The sequence below is a fragment of the Tyto alba genome, unplaced genomic scaffold (genome assembly GCF_018691265.1).
Source record: "Tyto alba isolate M040663 unplaced genomic scaffold, T.alba_DEE_v4.0 Super-Scaffold_29, whole genome shotgun sequence".
Lineage (NCBI taxonomy): Eukaryota > Metazoa > Chordata > Aves > Strigiformes > Tytonidae > Tyto > Tyto alba.
Window position 1 is genome coordinate 7,595,847 of NW_024881303.1, and position 20,067 is coordinate 7,615,913.

Sequence of the window (20,067 nt, forward strand, 5' to 3'; positions counted from 1 at the left end):
TTGAGGCTTGCTTGGCTTCGTTGGGCTGGACTTGTAGGCCACAATTCAGACAAAATAATCGGTATGCAGCTGCTGCTTTGACTTTGCAAGGCTCTTCATGCACTTAAAGCTGAATCATTTGTGGTTTTCTAAACTAAATCAGTGTTCCTGAATCTGGGTCTGAGCCCCAAGTAAGCGTAGGGTAACATTTTCTGATAGCAAATAGATTTGTTAGCTTGATGTGCCTTTAAATGAATCATGTGTAAATCTGCACAGGATTGAGGCATTACAGGGTCTTGAAAAATGTTCAAAGATAATATTTGTTAGAAACTGTTTAACTCAGGCCTTTTGATTATTTGTGTGTGTGCATCTGTGTGTGTACATGTATAACAGAAACACTCATGCGCACAAAAAGCGCCTCATTTAAAAATGTGGTATCTGAGCACTGCAATCAGCTCTCTAATTGCTGAGACTTTTTTTTTTTAAAAAAAAGTACATCTGCTGTGTGTATGTACAATATACACATCCAAGTACATTACAAAGCATTATGAATATTTAAAAGCATACTGTAGCCCTTGATAGAAACAAATGTAGGGACATTCAGCGATGCATTATCTTGGCTGGGCTGCTGGTTTGCTGTGACTCACCTACCTGTATGAATTAGAGTGCTCTTTTTATCACTTGAGGGTTGCCTTTTACTATTGGTCTAAATCTAAGATACGAAAGATTAAACAAAGACTGAATTTCCTTGTCTTGATAGCAGCAAACAGTCACAGCAGCTTCCTAGTTTTGCCAGTGCCCTGGAGCAGACCGGCATAGCCTGAGGGTTTTTAGGTGGTTTCATAAGGTGAGCTGCTTTTAGGCTCTGGCAAGCTTTTTTCCTTGTAGGTCTCAGACACTCCAGCTATCAATGCTCAGTCCTAGCAATGAATGGTTCAGCTGACACAGCAACGGCTGTGAAAAGGACATGGGGGAGAGAAAATTTGATGCAGTGTCGTGTTTTAACTGTGCCCCAAGACTAATGTGAAACCAATGGAGAAAACATGGTTTTCTCAGTACGTTACCGGTTGATAAATGTTTATGTCCAGAACTAGGGCAAAGTTATTTAGGCTGCTGGTGATTTAAAGGGTTTGGTTGTATGTTAAAGCTTTTAGATATGGCCTTGCCATCTTTTGCTGAAAATATAATTTTCCTGAGAGTCATACATCTTACCTTCATTTTCTTTTTCTTGTCAAATCTTGGACAGTTCAAAACAAAACCCCAAAATTCGACTCTGGATTATTAAGCCAAACATGCCGTGAAAGCTTCTTGAACAGCTTGCCTTGGCACAATGAGATCAATGTCATTGTAGTCCAGCAATGGTGGTGGTGGGGGAAATACCCCTCCAGACCGTCAGCACTTGGGAAAGGAAATACAAAAACCTATTATTATTCATATGTACTCTAGAGTTTCTGATTTGCTCCCATGGACTTCAGTGATACGGTATCAGTTACCCCGATGCCTGTAGCGACGGGTTTGTGTTTCATGTAATGAAGTGGAACAGCAGTGCAGATGCACAGTAGCCCAGTGTTGCTGGATGGGTGGCTTCCAGGTAGATGGAAACTTGGGTTGACTGGCTTAGGAGGCAATTTTCTGTGGTCAGCCAAAAATCAGCTCTTGCTGGTGAGTGTGTGCGTGCGCGCTGAGTCAGTCTCTTAGATACCTGTATGATTGTACCACTGATTAGACTCAAAAGGCTTGGCAAATCCCATTTGTGTGGGAAGCTCAAGTGCAAAAACTTGCCTAATTTACTTTATTTAAATCAGTATAATCCTGCTTAAGGCCTTTTGGAAAGCACATCTAAGTGAACGGTGTTTTAAGTTAACACAGTGTCTTTCGTGTTCACAATAAAAGCTAGTTTCATTTGAAAAGGGTGTGTTTATGGTTATCTTCTACAAACTTTTGCCATATTAAATGTGGAAGGACTTAATTCTCTTGCATGCACACATCGTCTTTTGTGAAATTTGTACTTAGAAGATTTAATATCTCAAGTTTGCTTTATGATCAGCAATTCTTTGAACTTGCAAACAAGAAAGTGTGGATAACTTCAAATATCTATTTGAAGTCTGATTCTAAGGAATGCTTATGTTGGTTTTGACCTTAAAAAGTGAAGTTTGATCTCTGTCTTGAAACTGCAGTATTCTAGCGGAAATGTAAATACAGTCTGAACTTTTTTTTAGATATCTTTAAAATATGCTCTCTCCCTCTTAAAGACAGGGACTTTATTTCAAAGATCCTGGCTATTCAAACCACGAAAACATACTTCTGTTCATAAGGGCCCAGATTCAGCATCTGATCTCTAATCAGCAAAGCTCACTTGCATGTGCTTTCGTTCAGGAGACACTGATCTATGGTGGTTTAGACTTGAATATAACCTTTTTGGTAATTGTGAAGCCTCACAGAATAGACAGGGGCTGAGGGTGGAAGCTGACTGAGATGATTTAGAGTTTTATATAAGCACATAAAGCTGCAAGTTGTCTTGTTGTGTTTGGTTTTGAAAAGCACTTATTAACTACTTTGACATCTCGCTTTTATTCTTGAACATCTGCTTTAGATTGTTTGCCATAAAAGTGTAAGAATTAATCTTGCCCTCCTTTTTGTTATTGCTACCAGAAACCAAACTATTTTTATTACTTCTTGTATAGGGATTTGGACCCTGAGCTATTTTCAGAGTTGAGGAGAAAATTAGTTTGTATCTTCCCCCCCCATGCTCCCCCAAGCTTACTGGTAATGTTAATTACATTACAGTTTTTAAGTGCACAAAGATGTTAGGCATGGCTTGCTAAACTGTATTGTAAGCTCTACTTTGCTTTATTTGGTCCAATATTACGAGTTTTAAGGGAATTCAAATGATCAGCTCGTTTCGGTTTGTTTCTCAGAGCAGCAGCTGCCCGGAGCCAGGGTAGGGCATTTGCATCGTTGTGGAGAGCTTAGTATGTATTTTTACTGTATGGAAATAATATATGAAAGTCAAAGAAATTAAAACCTTCCTATAGGTTTAGTCCTTTGATTAGCAAATGTTCCTGATAGTTGTTCTTGGGGCTTCCTCTTCTTGGATTACAGTTTATGTTTACTTACTGCTAAGAAGCAGTAAGTAGCTGTGAGATGCGATGTCAGTGGAAGCCCAGATCTTCAGCACACTGCATTTGAGTGATTTCTTTCCCTGTGTTGTGTATTATTAAATTTCAGGGCATTCTGCTGATGTGGGTTCATCCAGTTCTTGTGTCAGAGCATATAATAATCTTACTTTCTACAGTGAAAGTGTTGTTTTTAAGGCAAAACTGTCTTGTTATAAGCCGATAGCAGGAAATACTTAGGCAGCCTCTCTAACTTGCTCGAAATGTGATGTTTGTGCCGCAGTTGCTTTCACAGCAGTCTCCTCTTTCAGAATCTGTGGCAACACTTGCTGTTTTTTATTTGAATACAAGTGTTTTAGCAAAAGGGTTCAGAAAGGAGCCAGTGAACAAGATAAAACAGATGCGGCATCTCTTTATAAATAGATAAATAGGATTTTTCTGCGACTAAGTGAAATTATTGTGTGATTGTGTTGCTGTTTTGCTGCCAGCTTCTATTTTCTCTAAGTGAGATTGTAGATTTTTCATGGCGGGAACCATTCCTTTTTCTTTGTACTCAGGATGCCGTAGATGTTTCTGGTTATTGTACTTCAAGGAGTTACAAAGCCGTAGCCATTGAAACCAGAGCAATGCAGTAGGCCATGATAGTTCTTGGGTACGTGGAGGGACTTTCTGGAACGCCCTAGGGATCAGCCAGCTTACAAATAGACTTTCTGATCCTGTGAATTTCTGTGAATCCTGTCCAAAGTACTGCTAAAATTCAGGTGCCATTGGAATTATACACAACCTTAAAAGCTGTCATGTGCCTGTGGTTCAGATTTAGGCATCATTTTGATACAGCCACTTAAAACATAGATGGAAACTTGCACATAGAGAAACTAAACCTCTCTGGAAGGACAAAAGAGTATGTTTTGTGCAGATTAAAAATGCAGTTGCTTCTGCCCCAGGGAGCTTTTTTGTTTAGTTTGACAAAATTAACATGCATTTTCAAAGCAGTGCTGTGAACTGTGTGTTACGTTTGCTGTGTGTCTCTTCCTGTCCCCAGAATAATCAGCTAATGTCTACCTGTGAGCTCTGCATGCAAATGAGGAAAAAAGGCTAAACATAAACCACTTTCCATTTTATGTTAAAAGTAGTAATTTCTAAATATACTTCTAACAGGTTTGAGTTTTCATTTAAAATTTGTAGTAAGTGTAGTCCACAAATATTGTGAAGACATATCACGTATTGCTAACGTCTGATGACACTTTCTTAATATTTTTACTTTAGACTTAAGTTTTTCTATATTCCTTTTTATCTTTTTGCCTGTTTCCAATAATTCACTCTTCCTGTTTTTTCTTTTGTATTCGTGACTTCCTTTCATCTGCCTTTATTGTCCTTTTCTTCATATTTTATTCCCTTTTTTTTGTCCCCATTGCTATAAAAGCTTCCCTGCTTTCTTTTGCCAAACGGTTATCAACCTTTAGTAGTCCCTCCTTAAAACCTAACTATTCAAGGAATGTCACTTTATTTCTTCTCTTTATCAGGCGGACATAAGCCATGCTGAATGTAACGTTTTGCATCTTTATCAACATTTATCTGGGTCTAGGCTGTATGCTCAGTGAAACAGGGAATATATAGATCGCTTGACTTTCTCACACACACACACACACAGAGTTTCTCATCTTCTACAGACTAAGGTCAGCTCTCTGTTATTTTAAGCAGTCTTTCTTTTTAAATCATCCATCAGACTCTACATTCCTTAAAAATGATATTGTATAGCTGTGGCTGTTTGGATGGGGGGCGAAGCTGCTGTAGAGGATCCCAGGAAAGAGCAGATAGTGGAGTACAGTGATGTGTGGTTCTTTATGAGCTTCTGTTCTACTAATAAAGCAGCTGATTTTTGCAGGTTCCAGTGTTCTGCAGGAAATCCTACATAATTTTCTTGCATAATGGGAGGGATCATATCAGCGTAACACTCTGCTTTACTGCAACAAAATAGGAACATCAGTAGATTGAGCTGTATCAAGACTCAAACAATTGCTGCTGGTTTGGTGAGCGATGTGCAGCTACTGCTGTGCTCTGACCTCCGCTGGTGTGTCTCTCCCTCTCTTAATGTTACGTGTCATAATACACAAAACGTCATTTGTCAAATTGATTCCTACTTCACATTCCTTGAAAAATTAGGCCCTTAAAATGTGGATATTTAAGACAATATTATATTAAAGCCTTTAATCCTGTAATTAGACTGGCTACTGCAGAGCATATGCTTGTTGATAGCCAAAACCAAAACAATCAAGGCTCCAGAAGTCTGATGGTCGAGATGCAACAACAGTTTGTTTAATTCTGCTTAACGCTGTATTACTAACATAGCACACTGGGAGTTGGCGTAACAAACCTGTAGCAAAACATTGTCTCTGAAAACTAGGCAGAGCCTCCGGTTGTATGCTGAGGAAAGGGCCATGTGGAGCCCTGTGAAAGCCACAGTAGGAAAAAGAGTGTGAGAGCTGGTTTGAAAATGCAGCTGGCACTCCCAGGGTGCCCAAATGCCACACAGCAGCCAGTTCATGGCATGGCTCTTCAGTCTATCACAAAGTGGCCAAACAGCTACCACGTGCAGGGTAGAGGTCCTGCGAACCAGCGCAGAAGGTGCAGAGGCAGTTGAACTTCTTCATACAGCACGGTGCACAACAGTGAGTGAGTGCTTAGACACTGAGACAGAGTTGAAAGCAAGATTGAGGAACGAGCGCTGAAAACCAGGATGGTGACCCATGGGCTTATTAGTTACGTGAAAATGCTCTTATGTTCTAATTAATTGTTTCCAAAAATGATGCTGTTTTCTGTACCGGGCTTAACAGTGTCGGAGATTTTGAGGAAAGCTTGGCAATTCCTGCCAGAACTCTGGAGTCTCTGCTGAAAACAAGCAAGTGACTCGTTGCAGCAAACATCCAGACTATCACCTAAATCCTAACAGGGCTCCAGCAGCCAGCACTGGAGAGGAAAGCACCAAACGAGCACAGTGGTCCACTGATGTGAAGAAAGGGCACCAGGCTTTTCTGTGCAGAGAGTAGTCACTAAATCCTGGTACTGGCGCTGATGCAGAAGAATTGTATTTCGGCATGTTAGATGGACACGGGCTTTCTTCTGAGAGGTTAGAGAAATGGTGCTTTTTGGCAGGAGCTTGAAGATAAGTCTGGTCAGGTAATTATTCATGTCAGAAAGCTGTAAAGGAAAATTTTGGCGGCAGATAAAACTGATGGTGTGATTTAGCTCATGTCACTCCGGATAATTCCTCAGGTACCTGCTTGTGTGTAACAAATCACATATATGTGACCATCTTTGTTAATAACTTCTTTGGTGCTGTCGATCTCTCAGTTTCTTTCTGCCTTTCCTAAAGAAAGCACATCTTTTAAATATGTTTTCGCGTTCAGAAATCAAAATAAGTAACTGTGGAGGGAAAAAGAGCCTAAATTTAGCCAGATTGTTACTAGGCATCTGCAATCATCTACCCCAGAGAGAAGGAGGGGATGTGACAATCTTATATCTCTTGTCCTGCCACGTATGGTCAAATTCTGTTTGAGATCAACAGGAAAACTTACACTGATTTTGTTGGCTTCTGTCAGATCATTTGTTCTTTCTGTTTTGCTACTGGGATATCCCCATAGCACTTTTCATAATTGAGTAAAGAAATTAAATTTGTTGTTGGTTTTCAAGAGCGGAAGAAAGAGCAGTTGGTTTCAGATATTTAAGCTTTTGGAAAAGCCTCCCTGGCATAGGAATCTTAGGCTAAGGAATGGAATTATGCATTTTAGTTTGACATTCTTTGTGTTTATTTTAAAAAGCTGTGGACGACAGGGAGGGTAAAGGTTAAAATAATATTAACTGAGCCCTCCAAATCTATCAGTTTCATTCTCCTTTTCCTGAGTATTACTGTAGTCAAACTACGTGGTTAATCAGAATCAGAAAGCCATGTTAGCTTTGTTGACAGGGATTTGTCAATAGTGAATTGGGAGGGTGGAAACTGGGGGGGGGGGGGGGGGGGGGGGGGGGGGAACAAAAACCAAACCCAAAAAACAAAAAACAAAAACCAAAACAACAGAAAACCCAAACAAACAAAAAAACCAAACCAAAACAAACAAACAAAAAAAACACCAAAAAAACCCCCACACTCAATCCCTCCAGTTTTTGGCTCGGATAAAAAGATAGTTGCATTAATATTGTTCTGTAAGAAGTTCTGTTAATGTGAAATCTTTCCCAAACCTGAATTCTTTTGTGAGCTTAACAGTAAAATAGTTTCCTAAGACTGCTTATACTGAAAAATTCAAGGAATTTATAGTTTTGTTTTAACTTTCACTTGAAAGCATTTGGATAATTATACACTCGGATGATGGTGTATCAAAAAGGGTCTTTGTTAACCTTTCTGTTGTGCTGCATACAATGGAAGCAATGCTCAGGATGTGTTTTAGCACTGTCATGCCCTGACATCCCACAGTGCTTGGTTTCTTTTCGACTGACCGCACAGTCCTTACACCAGGCTGGGGAGGGCGATCTGGTGGTGAAATGAGTTGAATAAAAATAACATTGCTGCAAACTGACTTAACAAGATGTGACACATAACTATTACTCTTTCTGTTATCTGAGGTGTGCTGTGTTCCGATAGTGTGGTGATAGCAGACTTGAGTAAGTTCCTAAGCAGAGAAAAATTTAAAAAGCAGAAAGATTGGTTACATCGTCTAGTCCAGGCACTTCTCATACAGAAACATGCTTTGTCTGGACAAGTTTTACTGACCCCAACCTCTGGCTTCTGTCTCTTGCCTGGGGATATTTTTGTGGCATTGCTATTCCTCCTCTTTCCCCTACTAGTGCATTTTTGGTGTCAGTCTCCTTTCTCCTCCTCCCTGGCACTTGAGAGATTTCTGAGAAGACTGTCAGTTGTTATTTCTTTTTGCTGCCGAGGGAAGGAGATGAAGGAAGGCAATGTCATTTTGGAGACAGGGACAGGGAGAGATGACAGGGTGGGAGGAAGTGTGAACACTGTACCTTGAGCTGTATTTCTGGACTCTGTGTGCTAGAATAACCACTTTCTGCTAGCAGACAAATACTGATCTACCTGGAATTTGCCAGGAGTCGGTTTCCAAACCCCTGTGTGAAAGGTGCATTGATACACTATAATTTTGATGCTCTCATAGCTGTGACTTTTCCTAAAAGGACATTGTTTTTTGTTTAAAATAAGCTCTTTGTCACTGCAAGGGCAGTTTTTCTCTGTATAGAATCCATGGCTTTTTTTTTCCTTACCACCATGTTGTATCACACTCTGAAACAAAACTTGGCTATTGCTTTTGTTTCTTATTATTTAAACTGAGAGATGCCTCAAACAGTGTATGTGGGACACTGAAAAGTAAATCAGCCAGTCAGTTTTATTTGTAATGCAAAGACGTTATTTAACCACCCCTCCTAATTTAATCTTACATTTCTCTCCTCTAAAACCATACAGTACATGAATGGAAAGTCAGTTGCTCACAAATCCCATTTCTGTGCAGTCTCTTACATAAACAAAATCATAAGGATAAGCAAATGCCTGCCTTCTAATTAGCAGTGTGTTTTGTGGTTCCATACATTCCAAAATGTAATGGACAGCTAGGGTGCCTAAAATAATCCCAGAGAAAAAACTTGTATGCCACAAAGATAGGGATGGGAGAGAGAGGAGGCAAGAAAATCTGTTGTCTGTGTTCTTGGAAGCCTTTTCTATCTCCATTTGGATACTGTCAGCTTCTTTTACACAAACATTACAGCATCCAAGGGGAATTAGAAATACTTACCCGTGACCACAACGTCAGATCTTAGGTTTGTCAGGAGAAAGCAATGCAAAAGCAGGATCTTGGACCCACTGCTTTCACTTTGGTTTTAGCATGATGATAAATGCCTCCTAATGCTGGAAAGAGGTAAGGCTGTCTGTCTAGGTGGAATACAGGAAATTTTAAAATCTTACCTCATAGATGTGAAATGGTTTCTGGGTCTGTAAAAGTGCTGTGTAAGTCCTAAGTAACAGTTATTGTCTCTTGTGATGTCTCTGAAGTTACACAACAGCTCCCCTTTTCTTTTATACCAGTCTTTTATGGAATGGCTGGGGATCACTCAGGGCAGGGACACAGAACTCAGATGCTACTGGTCAGATGGCTTTTAACCGAGATAGTATTGGTCAAATTGAGCCTTTTAGCTTCAACAAGATTCTTCTGTAAATGTACCATATCACAACATCAGTGAAAAGAGGAAAGACAGAACTTTTCACTGCTAAGTTTTCATTGGTTTCTGTCCCAGCCTTTTTGCACCAGTCTGTGCCATGCCCAGCGTTGTGACTGCAGTGTAATCTGCACAGGGCTGAACAAGTTGGAAGCCTGCGAGCTCAGGAGCCTGCATGGCCGTGCTGCTGCGCTCACAGTGCAAAGAGTCGGCGGCATAGGTACAGCCTGTTTGTATCCAGAACATCTACAGAGCTTATGTGATGGCAGGGCTTCACCAGGCTTCAGCCCTTTTCAGGTGGGAATATATAGTGTAACTCCTACACTTCCATCTAACCCATTCCCAAATCAAGGCAGACTGAAATCCAGTTTATAGGAAGCGGCTTTACCTAAAGGCCAGGCAGCTATAGGGCAGGAACAACAGCTGGTCATGAGTTTTGTTGGTTTGTTTTTGGTGTTCCCCCCCCCCCCTTTTTTTTTTTTTTTTCCCTTTTCTTTGTTACTAGATGGAATGTAAACCGTGTTGCCAAAGCCCATCAGCTAGATTTGTGATTTGGGGAAATGAAAACAAATGAGCTGTGTCATACAGCTGCACAATCTCCTTGAGGTGTAGATCTGCTGGCTGGACGCAAACCAATGCAGTTGTTTTGCCATGTAAAAGTACATACTGGTTCCTAATGCTTGCACCTTGGCCCAGTATATAGGTGATGAAGACATAGGAGAGAACCAGTGCTTTGAAACTGATCTCAATGAACTGAAAATGAGCTGCCAAAATTGAAGGGTGAAGATAATTAACTATTGGAACAAGTTACCCAGGGGATGTGCCTGGACCTTTATGATCTGAAATCTTTAACTCTAGATTGGACACCTTTCTAAAGAAGGTGCTTTGGCTGAACTACCAGTCCTTGAGCTTCATAGAGGAACACAAAATGTCCTGATCTGTGCAGGACATGGGGACAGACCAGCTCAAGGATGCACAGTTTCTATATGCTGCTCTTCTTTTAGTGTTCTGCTGTTCTCTGGGCCACCGCAGTGCGTTGTTTTTGCAATACTGCACTTCACAGAAAGGTCCTGGCATGCCTCGGTGGCTCCCATGACACATACACCAGTGCCCACCATACAGCTGGTGTCCTGACCAGTCAGCCTCCCCGCCGTTAGGCACAGCTCCATTGTAGTTACCAGGTGACCATCTGAGAGTAAATGAACATCATGATCCCTTCTGACCTCTGGCACCTTGGGAACCCCACAAATAGAAGACAACAAATGAAACATTTTCATCCTATTCTCCTAGGAGTCCCCAGGCAGAGATTGGCATCTGTAGCAGCATAAATAGTGGTGGGGAAAGAGACTTGTGATGAGCCCGATCCATTTACTGGGAGCCTTCCCATGTCTCTTGGCCAATGTCAGCAGAAGTTGCTCTTGTTAAAAAAGTGTTAGGAATGCACCAGTGGCAACTCCGCTAACAGCGAGCAGCTGTTCTGGTGATGCCCTCCAGAGATGTGGCTCCTGCAATCTGAGCTGCTCCCTTTTTCCACATACAAGTAATTTCCCAAAATATTTATCATGGTTTTGATCTTTGCCTGAAACTGAATTTTCTTCTCTATGGCTGGAACGACATTGCTCTCTGGATTGGAAAGACTGAGACTTTTCACTTACCAGATGAGGGTGTACATATGTAAAATGTTGATATGTCTTTCCCTTCAGTTTGGTTAGACACACAAATATTGTTAAAACTTTGAATCTAAAAGAGATTAAACATTAATCTCTTGCAATAGGTCTAACATGCCCATATGAATGTAGTTAAGTGTAATATTTTCATGAATTAGAAAAGTTTGTAAATTGACAACTTCTAGCAATGTAGAAAGTCCCTGCATTTGTACCTTAAAATATCATGAAGTAGCATTAGAGCTGAATTTTTAACCTTTCTTTTCCTATGTTGTGGGTTTTTTGGTTGTGGTGTTGTTTTTTTTTTTTGTTTGTTTGTTTGTTTGGTTTTTTTAATTATTAAACGTGTGGTTCCATGCTTTTAATGTTGCAGCAATAGTTTGTGGCCCAGAAATAACAGTATGCTAACTATGAAAGTTGGAGTGATTCATGGCTGACTTCAGAACTTTCTTCACCATGCTTCACCATCAGGAGCCTGTCACCATAACAGTGTTAGCAGCGGCCCTCCCAGGCTCCTGAGCAGTGCAGAAAAAGGCCAGAACTATCTGTTCTCATCATACATGCAGAGTTGTTTCTGTGGAAAACTTGAGCTGCTGATATTTCCATAGAGATCGGGTGAGATCCATGATAGTACTTCTCAAGGACTTACGTCTTCAATTTTCTTAGCTATTTTCTGCATCTCTCTAAACAAAAATATCCATGCTCCAAATTCAGAAAGGTCACTGTCCTCAACCACAAATTTAATTAACAGCTTTCCCCTTCTACTGACTTTTTTTTTTTCCTCTTTAGTTAATTTTAACCCAATGTTCCATGTTAGGAGCCTTTAGTTTCTACTTGAGGGAGTAGAAGCTTACATGAGTGGCCCAAGGGAAGCGAAGCTCAGTAAGTGATCACCAGTGGGAGCCAGGGTTATACACGGCATTACAGCGTGGAAAGCTTCCGATCTCCTGCTGCAGACAAAATGTCTACAAAAACAATACTGCTACTTTCCTAAATTCCTGCATTTTGCAGATGTGAAGCTCAGTTTCTACAGGGGAAGCCAGGCTGTTTTGGGGGAGCTCATAGTGCTCTGTCTTTTTGCTGCTGCTGCTAATTTTTGTGAGCACCATAGAATACAGTAGAAAATTGAAACTGTGTGAAAGATCAACAAATCAGTGTAGAATGTCACGCAGCAACATCTGTTAACTTTGGCTCTATCTCATATCCTCCTGACCCTTCCTTTCCAGCCACAAGTCTCCTGTTTTGTGAGAGCTCGGAGTGATAGGGACTTGGGGGTGGGGGGGGGGGGGCCCTGTGTGTGTGTGTGAAATGTCTAGCTGTTTCTCAGTGGTCTGAAGGGCCTGCAAAAGTACCATCTGGAATAGAAGTTTTATGTTTGTGTATTTCTATATTTTTAGTTATGAAACAAATGGGAATTTGCTGAATGAATTAATTGTATTGCACTGTAAAAGTCTATCTTGAGGACTATTATATATGGGATCTTACAAAGCCTGTAGAGGGAAGTGAAAGCGGCTTCCCTTTCTAATTAGGGCTTTCAGGAAATCATTGATTACAGAATCAAATAGGGTTACTCAGAGACATTTGTTTGATATTACTTCTGATAAACGAAATTTTTTACCTAATAATAATTTTACTAGTGACACTGGAAGCAGCTGTACTCTTTTAACGGTAAGCCTGCCTTCAGTAAAACTTTGCCCTTTCCTCCTACCTTGTCCAAACAGTTGTAGCTAATGAAACATTATTTCCAAACTGTAGATCCCATTAAAAAGTTTAAATCATGAAGAAATGAGTGATATGGTAGACAGTATGTTCTTAATGGGATAGTCTTTGTCCAGACCAGGTTAATGGTATAAGCTGCTTCTTGCATTTCATTTTAAAAAAGTCAAAACAAAACCTTGACCCAGCATGTAGAAATTTTTTACTACTTTTTTTATTTTTTTTTTAAATCAGGGTCAGCAGATTTCACTAGCTCCAATTCAAAAGCTAGAGGAAACTTTGTATGAGTATCAGCCTCTGCAAGTGGAGACATATGGACCACCAGTTCCAGAGCTTGAAATGCTGGAAAAGCTGGGGTAAGTAACACAGCAAGTTTTAATTCCTATTTCATGGCATTATAGCTGCGTAGCTGCGACTGTTACCATCTTCAGTTTGCCAGCATGTAGGGTTTTTTTTTCTTTCCTTTTTTTTTTTTTGTTTAAGGATCTTAACGAAATAGTAGACTTCCTGCCCAGCCAACATTTTGTTTGGGTGGATAAGCTGAAATTTTTGGTTCTCTAGCCTTTATAGATCTATTGAGAGCTGAACTGGATTGCATTAGTGTTTTTAAGGTTGTCCTTGGCAGTCGTAGTGAAGTAGCTGTTCATTTTCAGTTGCACGGTATTAAAAAATAAATAAATAAAAATCTGGGGCTTAATTTACCCAGCTGTAAGCCAGTAAAAATATTAAAGTTGGGCTGTTTGCCATGGAAAAGGGTAGATTTACTTGTCGACTGCTGTCTACAGTCAAATTGCGTTTGTGAAAAATGAAGCACAGAGCTTAACTTTGTCAAAAATATAATGCAAGGCTGGTCCGGCAGCTTGGCGGCATCGTGGTGCGCAGCCATGTTTGGAAGGGAGGTTGGGAGCCTGCTGTGCCTGGTCAGTGGGGGCTGGCAGGTCCAAAAGCGAGGGGTCCCCTCTGCGGAGAAGCGTTCATAGCTGAAACGCTACCTGAAAACGTGTAGCTGCTGGGGCAGTAAGTGTCACCCAACTCGTCATGGCCTAAGATTCAAGGTCAACAGCACTTAGAAAACTACGTGGCAGAATGAATGTGCAGACTGGCAAGGCAAGAAAGAGTTTAAAAAATAACAGTTTACGTTTGACTGTGCAATATGGGAAAACTGAAGCCACAAAGTACTGAACGAAGTTGAGACAAGTTAGTATGCAGTTTCAGAGACCACTGAAATCCAAACAGGAATCCCATCTAGTTCACTGGTGCAGGAGAAATTGTATCTCATCCAGAAAATGATAGAGGTAGACAGACTTTTTAAAGTAAATAAACAACATAATGGTGCTTCAGAAAATTCAAGGCTGTCTGGGTTTGAGGTTGTCTCCAGTTTTATTGCTTCTCTGTCCTCCTGCTGCCTGTAATTTTTATTATCTGATATCAAGCTTCTGAGACTAAAAATTAATTAGCAGTTTAAGCTCGGGCAGGGCCAGATTCAGCCTTCACCACCTGTCTGGATGGAGCACAGTTGTGAGGGACCTCCCGTGCGAGGGGAGCTTCGAGGCCCTCTCGGCCCTAAGCCTCGTCACGAATGAAAATTCTTGGAGGAGGAGGAAAAGATGACTTGTGTGGGGATGGTTTCCAGTCCCTGTCCCTTCACCTGTGCCCCCATAAGGTGAATGCCACTGCCCACATTTGGCAGTAGCCCTGTGCGATCCGTGTCCATCCCATCTAACTGCCCGTGTCACTGGCTTGAAGGCAACCCAACACCTTGCAAAACAAAATCCTTTAAATACTGCGGTTGCGTCGCAGCGTGTGTGTGCGAGCGTGTTTGGAGCAGGGTTTGCAAACAACGCTCACAGTCTTTTCTTGGAGACGCCTTGACATGTGTCATTTTACTCCCGAGCATGAACAGCCAGGGTTGTTCGGCTTGGCTCTGGAGGTGATGAAAGAGTTAAGAGCAGCAGGGGTGCTGGGTGGCGGTGGGGGTGAGGGGTGGCGTGTGGTGGGTCGTGGTGCCCACCAGAAGAGTTCTGCTGAGTCCGGAGGCTGTTTGCAATTCCAAAACAAATATATCAATGCTGTGGGTTCCCAGCTGGTACAACTCTAACCCTATTCCATGGGGTGTCTGAAATACCTTAAAGCATGCAAGGCTATTCGTTTATATATTTGTGTTTCTGTGTTTATATGAACTCATGCGCATTTCCTGTTGATGATGAATGCTTAACTAATGCGCCTCCGTCCCCGATTTGGGTTTTTTCAGGCAGCTGCATACAGCTGCCTGGGTAAGGCAGAAGAGCTGGGCACAATGTGATCTATTCCTGCTAAAGATTTTTAGTTTCCTCTTCATTTGGGCTCATACAAGAACATGTTAAATCTAAATTTTTTGTTGTTGTTCTTTTCTCTTTTCATGTTCGTGTTAATAATTTTGCAGTCCAGCTATTTATTGCTGCTATATAGTTCCCTCAAATGTGCAGGCTGTTATCATCTGTGTTTCTGGAGCCAGAATTACTGCAAAGACACTGCCAACCTGGAGACTTCAAATTGACTTCTGGTAGCAAAATGTATTGACTTTTCTTTTTAAAGATACAGTTTATTATCTTCAAAACACTAAGTGAAATGGGCTTTTTGAATATTCACGTATTAACCTTTTACCTTCTGCAAGACACACTTTAGGTTTCAGCATCATTGTTGCTTTTCTTTCTTGATAAACTTCTGTAAGGAAGGAGACAGATGGCAAGAAGGTGTCTAGCAAAGAGCAAGAAAAAGAGTGAATCCCCAAGGGATCATTTCGAACATTTGTTAGGGTTCTCTTATAATTTTAAAAAAATTACTTTTTAAGATGACTTGTATTATTTGCTCATTAGGCTTTTCAAAAAACTTTGCGTGCCATCCAGTAAACTTGATTCTGCATCCTCCTGCTTCTCTTCTGTGTGGATTTTGCAAGTTTTGCAAAAAAAAGGAAATTTATGTTCAAACTGTTCTTAGAAATTTGTTTTCAGTTTCTCTTGGGGCTATAAATTTTCTTTTTTTACGTGTACTGAAGAAAAGCATTAACATTTTTCTGATGCATGTTTTGCTATTGTGTTGCAAGTCTGAGAATAATGAAGAGATTGATTTTTTTTTTTTTTTTTTTTTTTTTAACAAATGATTGGTATAATATGTAGGGGTGTTTGTCCATCAGGGCCCCTCTGCAATTTTTTTTAATGGCGGAAGATTTTCTGGAAGTAATGAAATATAGGCAATAATCCTGAATTACATGGCTTTCTGGGAGCAATGTGCGCAAACTGACTTGCAGACAGTATTTAACCTTATAGCAGGGGGAGTGAAGCTTTCTCAGAGCCAGCCTCTGACAGAAGTTCCCTCGACGACACATCCGTGGGGTTACTGCACGGAAATCTCAGTGGCTGATGGGCCCGTGAATGCCCACGGAAGGTGCCAGGTTGGTGATGGGTTGATCTGGGTGGTGAAGGCCACTTTGGGTGTTGAGGCTGTGAGGACCAGCTCGTTCCTGTCTCAGCTGTCAAATGGAAACATGATTTGAAGAAGGGGAGAAGACATGTATGAGAGCATCTCCCAAACCCGTGGTGCTGTGCTTGGAGAAAAGTGGTGTCTTGGATCGCTGTAACATACCCGTCCTGGAGACAGGCTCTACAGCTGCCTGGCCCTCCATGACTGATAGTCCTGGCTCTGTGTGAACTGGTCACTACTCTAAATTACTGAAGTGTTCAGTGACGTGCGTTGGGAAATTGTTGGTTTCTGGGTGGGATTGAAGGCAACCTGCTGATGGTTGAGCCATGTCTTATCAAAGGCCCTACTGACACTTCGGCTGTTGTCAGAAACAGATAGTGTGGTGTAGCTTGGGTAAACTGGGGAGTGTCATATTCTGGCTAAAATTGGTGTAAATCTGTTGTACTGCCAAAGTCATTGCAAGGCAGTGTGACCTGCCATGGCTTTCTGGGAGAGGAAGTGTGTGATTCAGAGAGAGAAGATGATCTCCTGGATCCTTGGGCACTCACTGCCATTACTTTAGGGTTTTCTAAGAGGGGCAAAAAAGGCCTCTTTTTTTTTTTTTTTTTTTTTTTTTTTTTTTTTTTTTTTTTTTCCCCACTAACGTTTTAGCTGAGCACACTGAATTTGTGTGGTTGGAGGTCTGGATTTTTCACTGCAAAAGAAAAGAAATTAAAAATATAACAAACTGACATGCCAAGTAGTGAAAGACCAAAACAGAATGGGGATAGGAAATTAGGTTTGGTTTGGTTTGGTTTGTTTTTTTTTTTAATGTATGTTTGTTATGTAGTTTTGATTAAAAAGAAACAAACAAATAAAAAACCCATGAGGGTCAAAATTATGTTTGTTTGAGGTCCTAAAAAATGTAAAGATATTCTTGGCATTAATTGTAAGTCTATATGGCTAGCAGGAGTGGCCACACAGCATTTTCACACCAAGTACTTACAGCTGTGGAGGAGCCATACACAAGCTACTTAAAAACTGACTAGAAATTGAAAATCTGCTTATGTGATTAACATTTTTGGGTAAAGATGTGTGAACTTCATGTCTCAAAGTTTAGAAACAGTCTCCTGTAATCCAAAGTGGATTGTACCCTTAACACAGTGCCAGTCCTAGTCTCACAAAATAGAGGTAATTTACAAGTAAGATTAAAAATTCCTGTTTGTACTCCACTTAAAAATCCTCTGCCTTAACAGAGGATTTTTGTGCAGACCTTGTAATCAAGCCAAGCCTGGGCTGCTTAAAATAAAATTGTGTTTGCCTACTTAACTTTGTCTGTAGAGATACATCCTGAATATATACATGTGTATATAAAAAAAAAATCAAGTTTGCTCCAAAAGTCTTGGTTTTCTTTAGGGAAAAATGTGACTTCCCTTTGATCTATCAACTTGTTTCCATGTGTTACCACATTGTTAGGAGCACTCCAGTTAATTTCTGTTTTGTTTAAATATGGTGCAAAAATGAAGTTCGGTGGTGAATGCTAATATGAGGATAGGTAATATACTTTGATAATTTAAAAGTTAAGTCTAAGTAAAATGTCATTTTAAGAATTGAGGGTAAGTACTGAAGCAAAATCAGAGTGCTGTGGAAGTCTGTACATACAACAAACATGGTTTTGCCCACTGTGCTTTTTATAATGAACAACTGGACCAATTAATTCTTTTTTTTTTTTTTTTTCCTAGTGTAGGACAGCACAGTCATTTTAAATTTCAAATTAAGATGAGATTGGATTTCATATCTGTTGCAGCTTTGTTAGCATTTAATTTTTAACCTTCATTTCAAGTGGAAAATTTCTGCATATTTCTTTGTTGTACAGTGTTGTAGTGTAATTTGAAACACATGTAGAGTTCTGGCACTTAGTCTAGAAATGACTCGTGTAACTTCTTTGCTGTCAGTCATGGCGATTTTTATTTTTAAGTGAGGCAATAGTAAGGATGCTCTCCAAACTATTCTTAAACCATAGTGGAGCTGGTGTTTGGCCAGATTAGTTTTTGCTAAAACCCGATCGGTGTCTGTGTTGGGTTCAAGACAGTGAAATAACTGAGAATTGATTTTGAATGGGTGACAGGACTGCTGGGCTTTAAAAGTTGTAGCAGGTGATTTTTCACATCTGCTGTCTTTGTCATTGGGGTAAGCAGATATTTCTTGAATCTTGGAAAAGGAGAAAAGCCACAAATGAAGGGCTTACTTGATCTGCTTTGGCCCATTGATTTTGAACACTGAATTCATTCTGCTCCTTTGAATAGAATATAGTTTCTCAGTAAGCTCAGTAGTCAGAGTCAAAAGATTGAGTAAGAGCAAGGAAAGCTTGTCTTGCTTTGGAGAGCATGTAGAGGGCTGTACTCCTTCTTGCAGGAATTCTCTTGGCTACCGAGGCATATGGTCTGAATTTCCCAGTGTCTCCTGTTGCAGGGCCTGATCCTCAGTAGCAAGATTCCTGCTGGCTGCAGTGCATTTTGAATCAGGCGCTTAATGAATGTGAATTGGCAGGTAAGAAGAGATTATTGCTATAAAGACACAGCTGTATTTGTATACAGACTTTTAAAGCTAAGTATTTTTTGTTTGTTTTATCATGAATAATTGAATAAAACCCCATGAATGACAATAGCAGTACTATGTGAGTACACTTTTTAGGAATAGTGAATATGGCCAAGTATGCTGTCTTTTTCAAGAGAGAATGGAACAAGGAAACAGAACTGTGTGTAAACCATCTTAATTTTGGTTCGATGTAGAAACTGCCTTGTATTGCCTTAGCGTGCTACAAAAATCCTGCAGGTTTCGTCGTAGGCCTTTGGAAGGATGCAAATTTAATATAGAGGAGGTAGATTAGCACCAATTTTTCCAACCAAATGGAAGTCGAAGAAAGGAACACAGCCTCTAGTAAGTCTGAAATCTTACTGTTTAAGAAATCAGCTTTCTGGCAAAAATGTCTATGAACATTTCAAACGACACCCTGTAGTATATGGTGTTTTGCATGGAGCTCTTCTGTCAAGGTCATTAGCAATTGAATATATTAAAAGTGGACTGCTTATGAAATGGAGAGTTTTGCTTCCTGCCCGCCCACCTGTGGGTATAGTGTGGGTTCTGTAGCTGTAAAAGGTCTCGGGAGGGTTATAAAAGCAGAGAATATGGAAAATATATAAAGAAACAAAGAAGGAAGCCTGCATATACCGTGTAGTTTCTTATATGTAAAGTTGGCTGTAGTTGTATATGTACCACTAAATTAACCTCAAAAGCTGGCCATGACAGCAGAATGTCCATAGTAATTGTTTTTGTTGGCTTTCGGCTTCAAAATTAACTCATCGATCTAACATGAGTCTCTGTACTCAGAATCCTGGTCTGGTAATGTTTTTTTACTTTTTCATGCAATCATGGAAAAAATATGTTTCTGCTCGAAGCAGTTGTCAAACAAGCTTCTTTCATCGACAATCAGACATAGGGCAGCTGAGTAAGGCTGTTTAGTCTAGAATAAATACTCGAGAGATTACAAGGTCACTGTAGGAAATGTAATTATACCATTTATTCCAGAATAGTCTTTTTGTAGCGTGGGCTTGCAGAATACTAAATCATGCATTTATTAAAATACATAGAATATGAAGAAAAAAATTCAGAGTCTTAACCTAAGGAATGGAGAATTGGCTGGCAAACTGCACTACAGGATTAACCAGTAAATATTTAAAATTGCTTAAAAAAATCAGGATGGTAATATTGGCTTTATTATTGAAAGTTAGTAGGAGGTGAACCCCAAGCTGTCTACAGGTGTAGAGGCAATGCTGCTAAGTAGGCAGCTGAAACAGTGTCAAGCCGAGCTCCATAATGTGGCAGGAGGCATCCAGCAGTTGGGCGGGCCAAATACCCTATTTTCTGCACTCTTTGTG

General features: G+C 40.3%; 1 protein-coding gene across 2 annotated transcripts in view; it reads left to right on the top strand.

Annotated features, from left to right (window-relative positions):
* The window catches only part of MNAT1 (MNAT1 component of CDK activating kinase), a 124,818-nt gene that overhangs the window by 75,406 nt on the left and 29,345 nt on the right, over positions 1-20,067 (top strand). The window contains exon 7 of one of the 2 annotated variants that reach the window (XM_042799033.1): positions 12,926-13,047. The exons of the other annotated variant lie outside the window; for it this stretch is intronic. Within the exon in view, the coding sequence (XP_042654967.1) occupies positions 12,926-13,047 (122 nt within the window). The remainder of the gene's footprint in view (positions 1-12,925; positions 13,048-20,067) is intronic. 2 annotated transcript variants of the gene reach the window in all.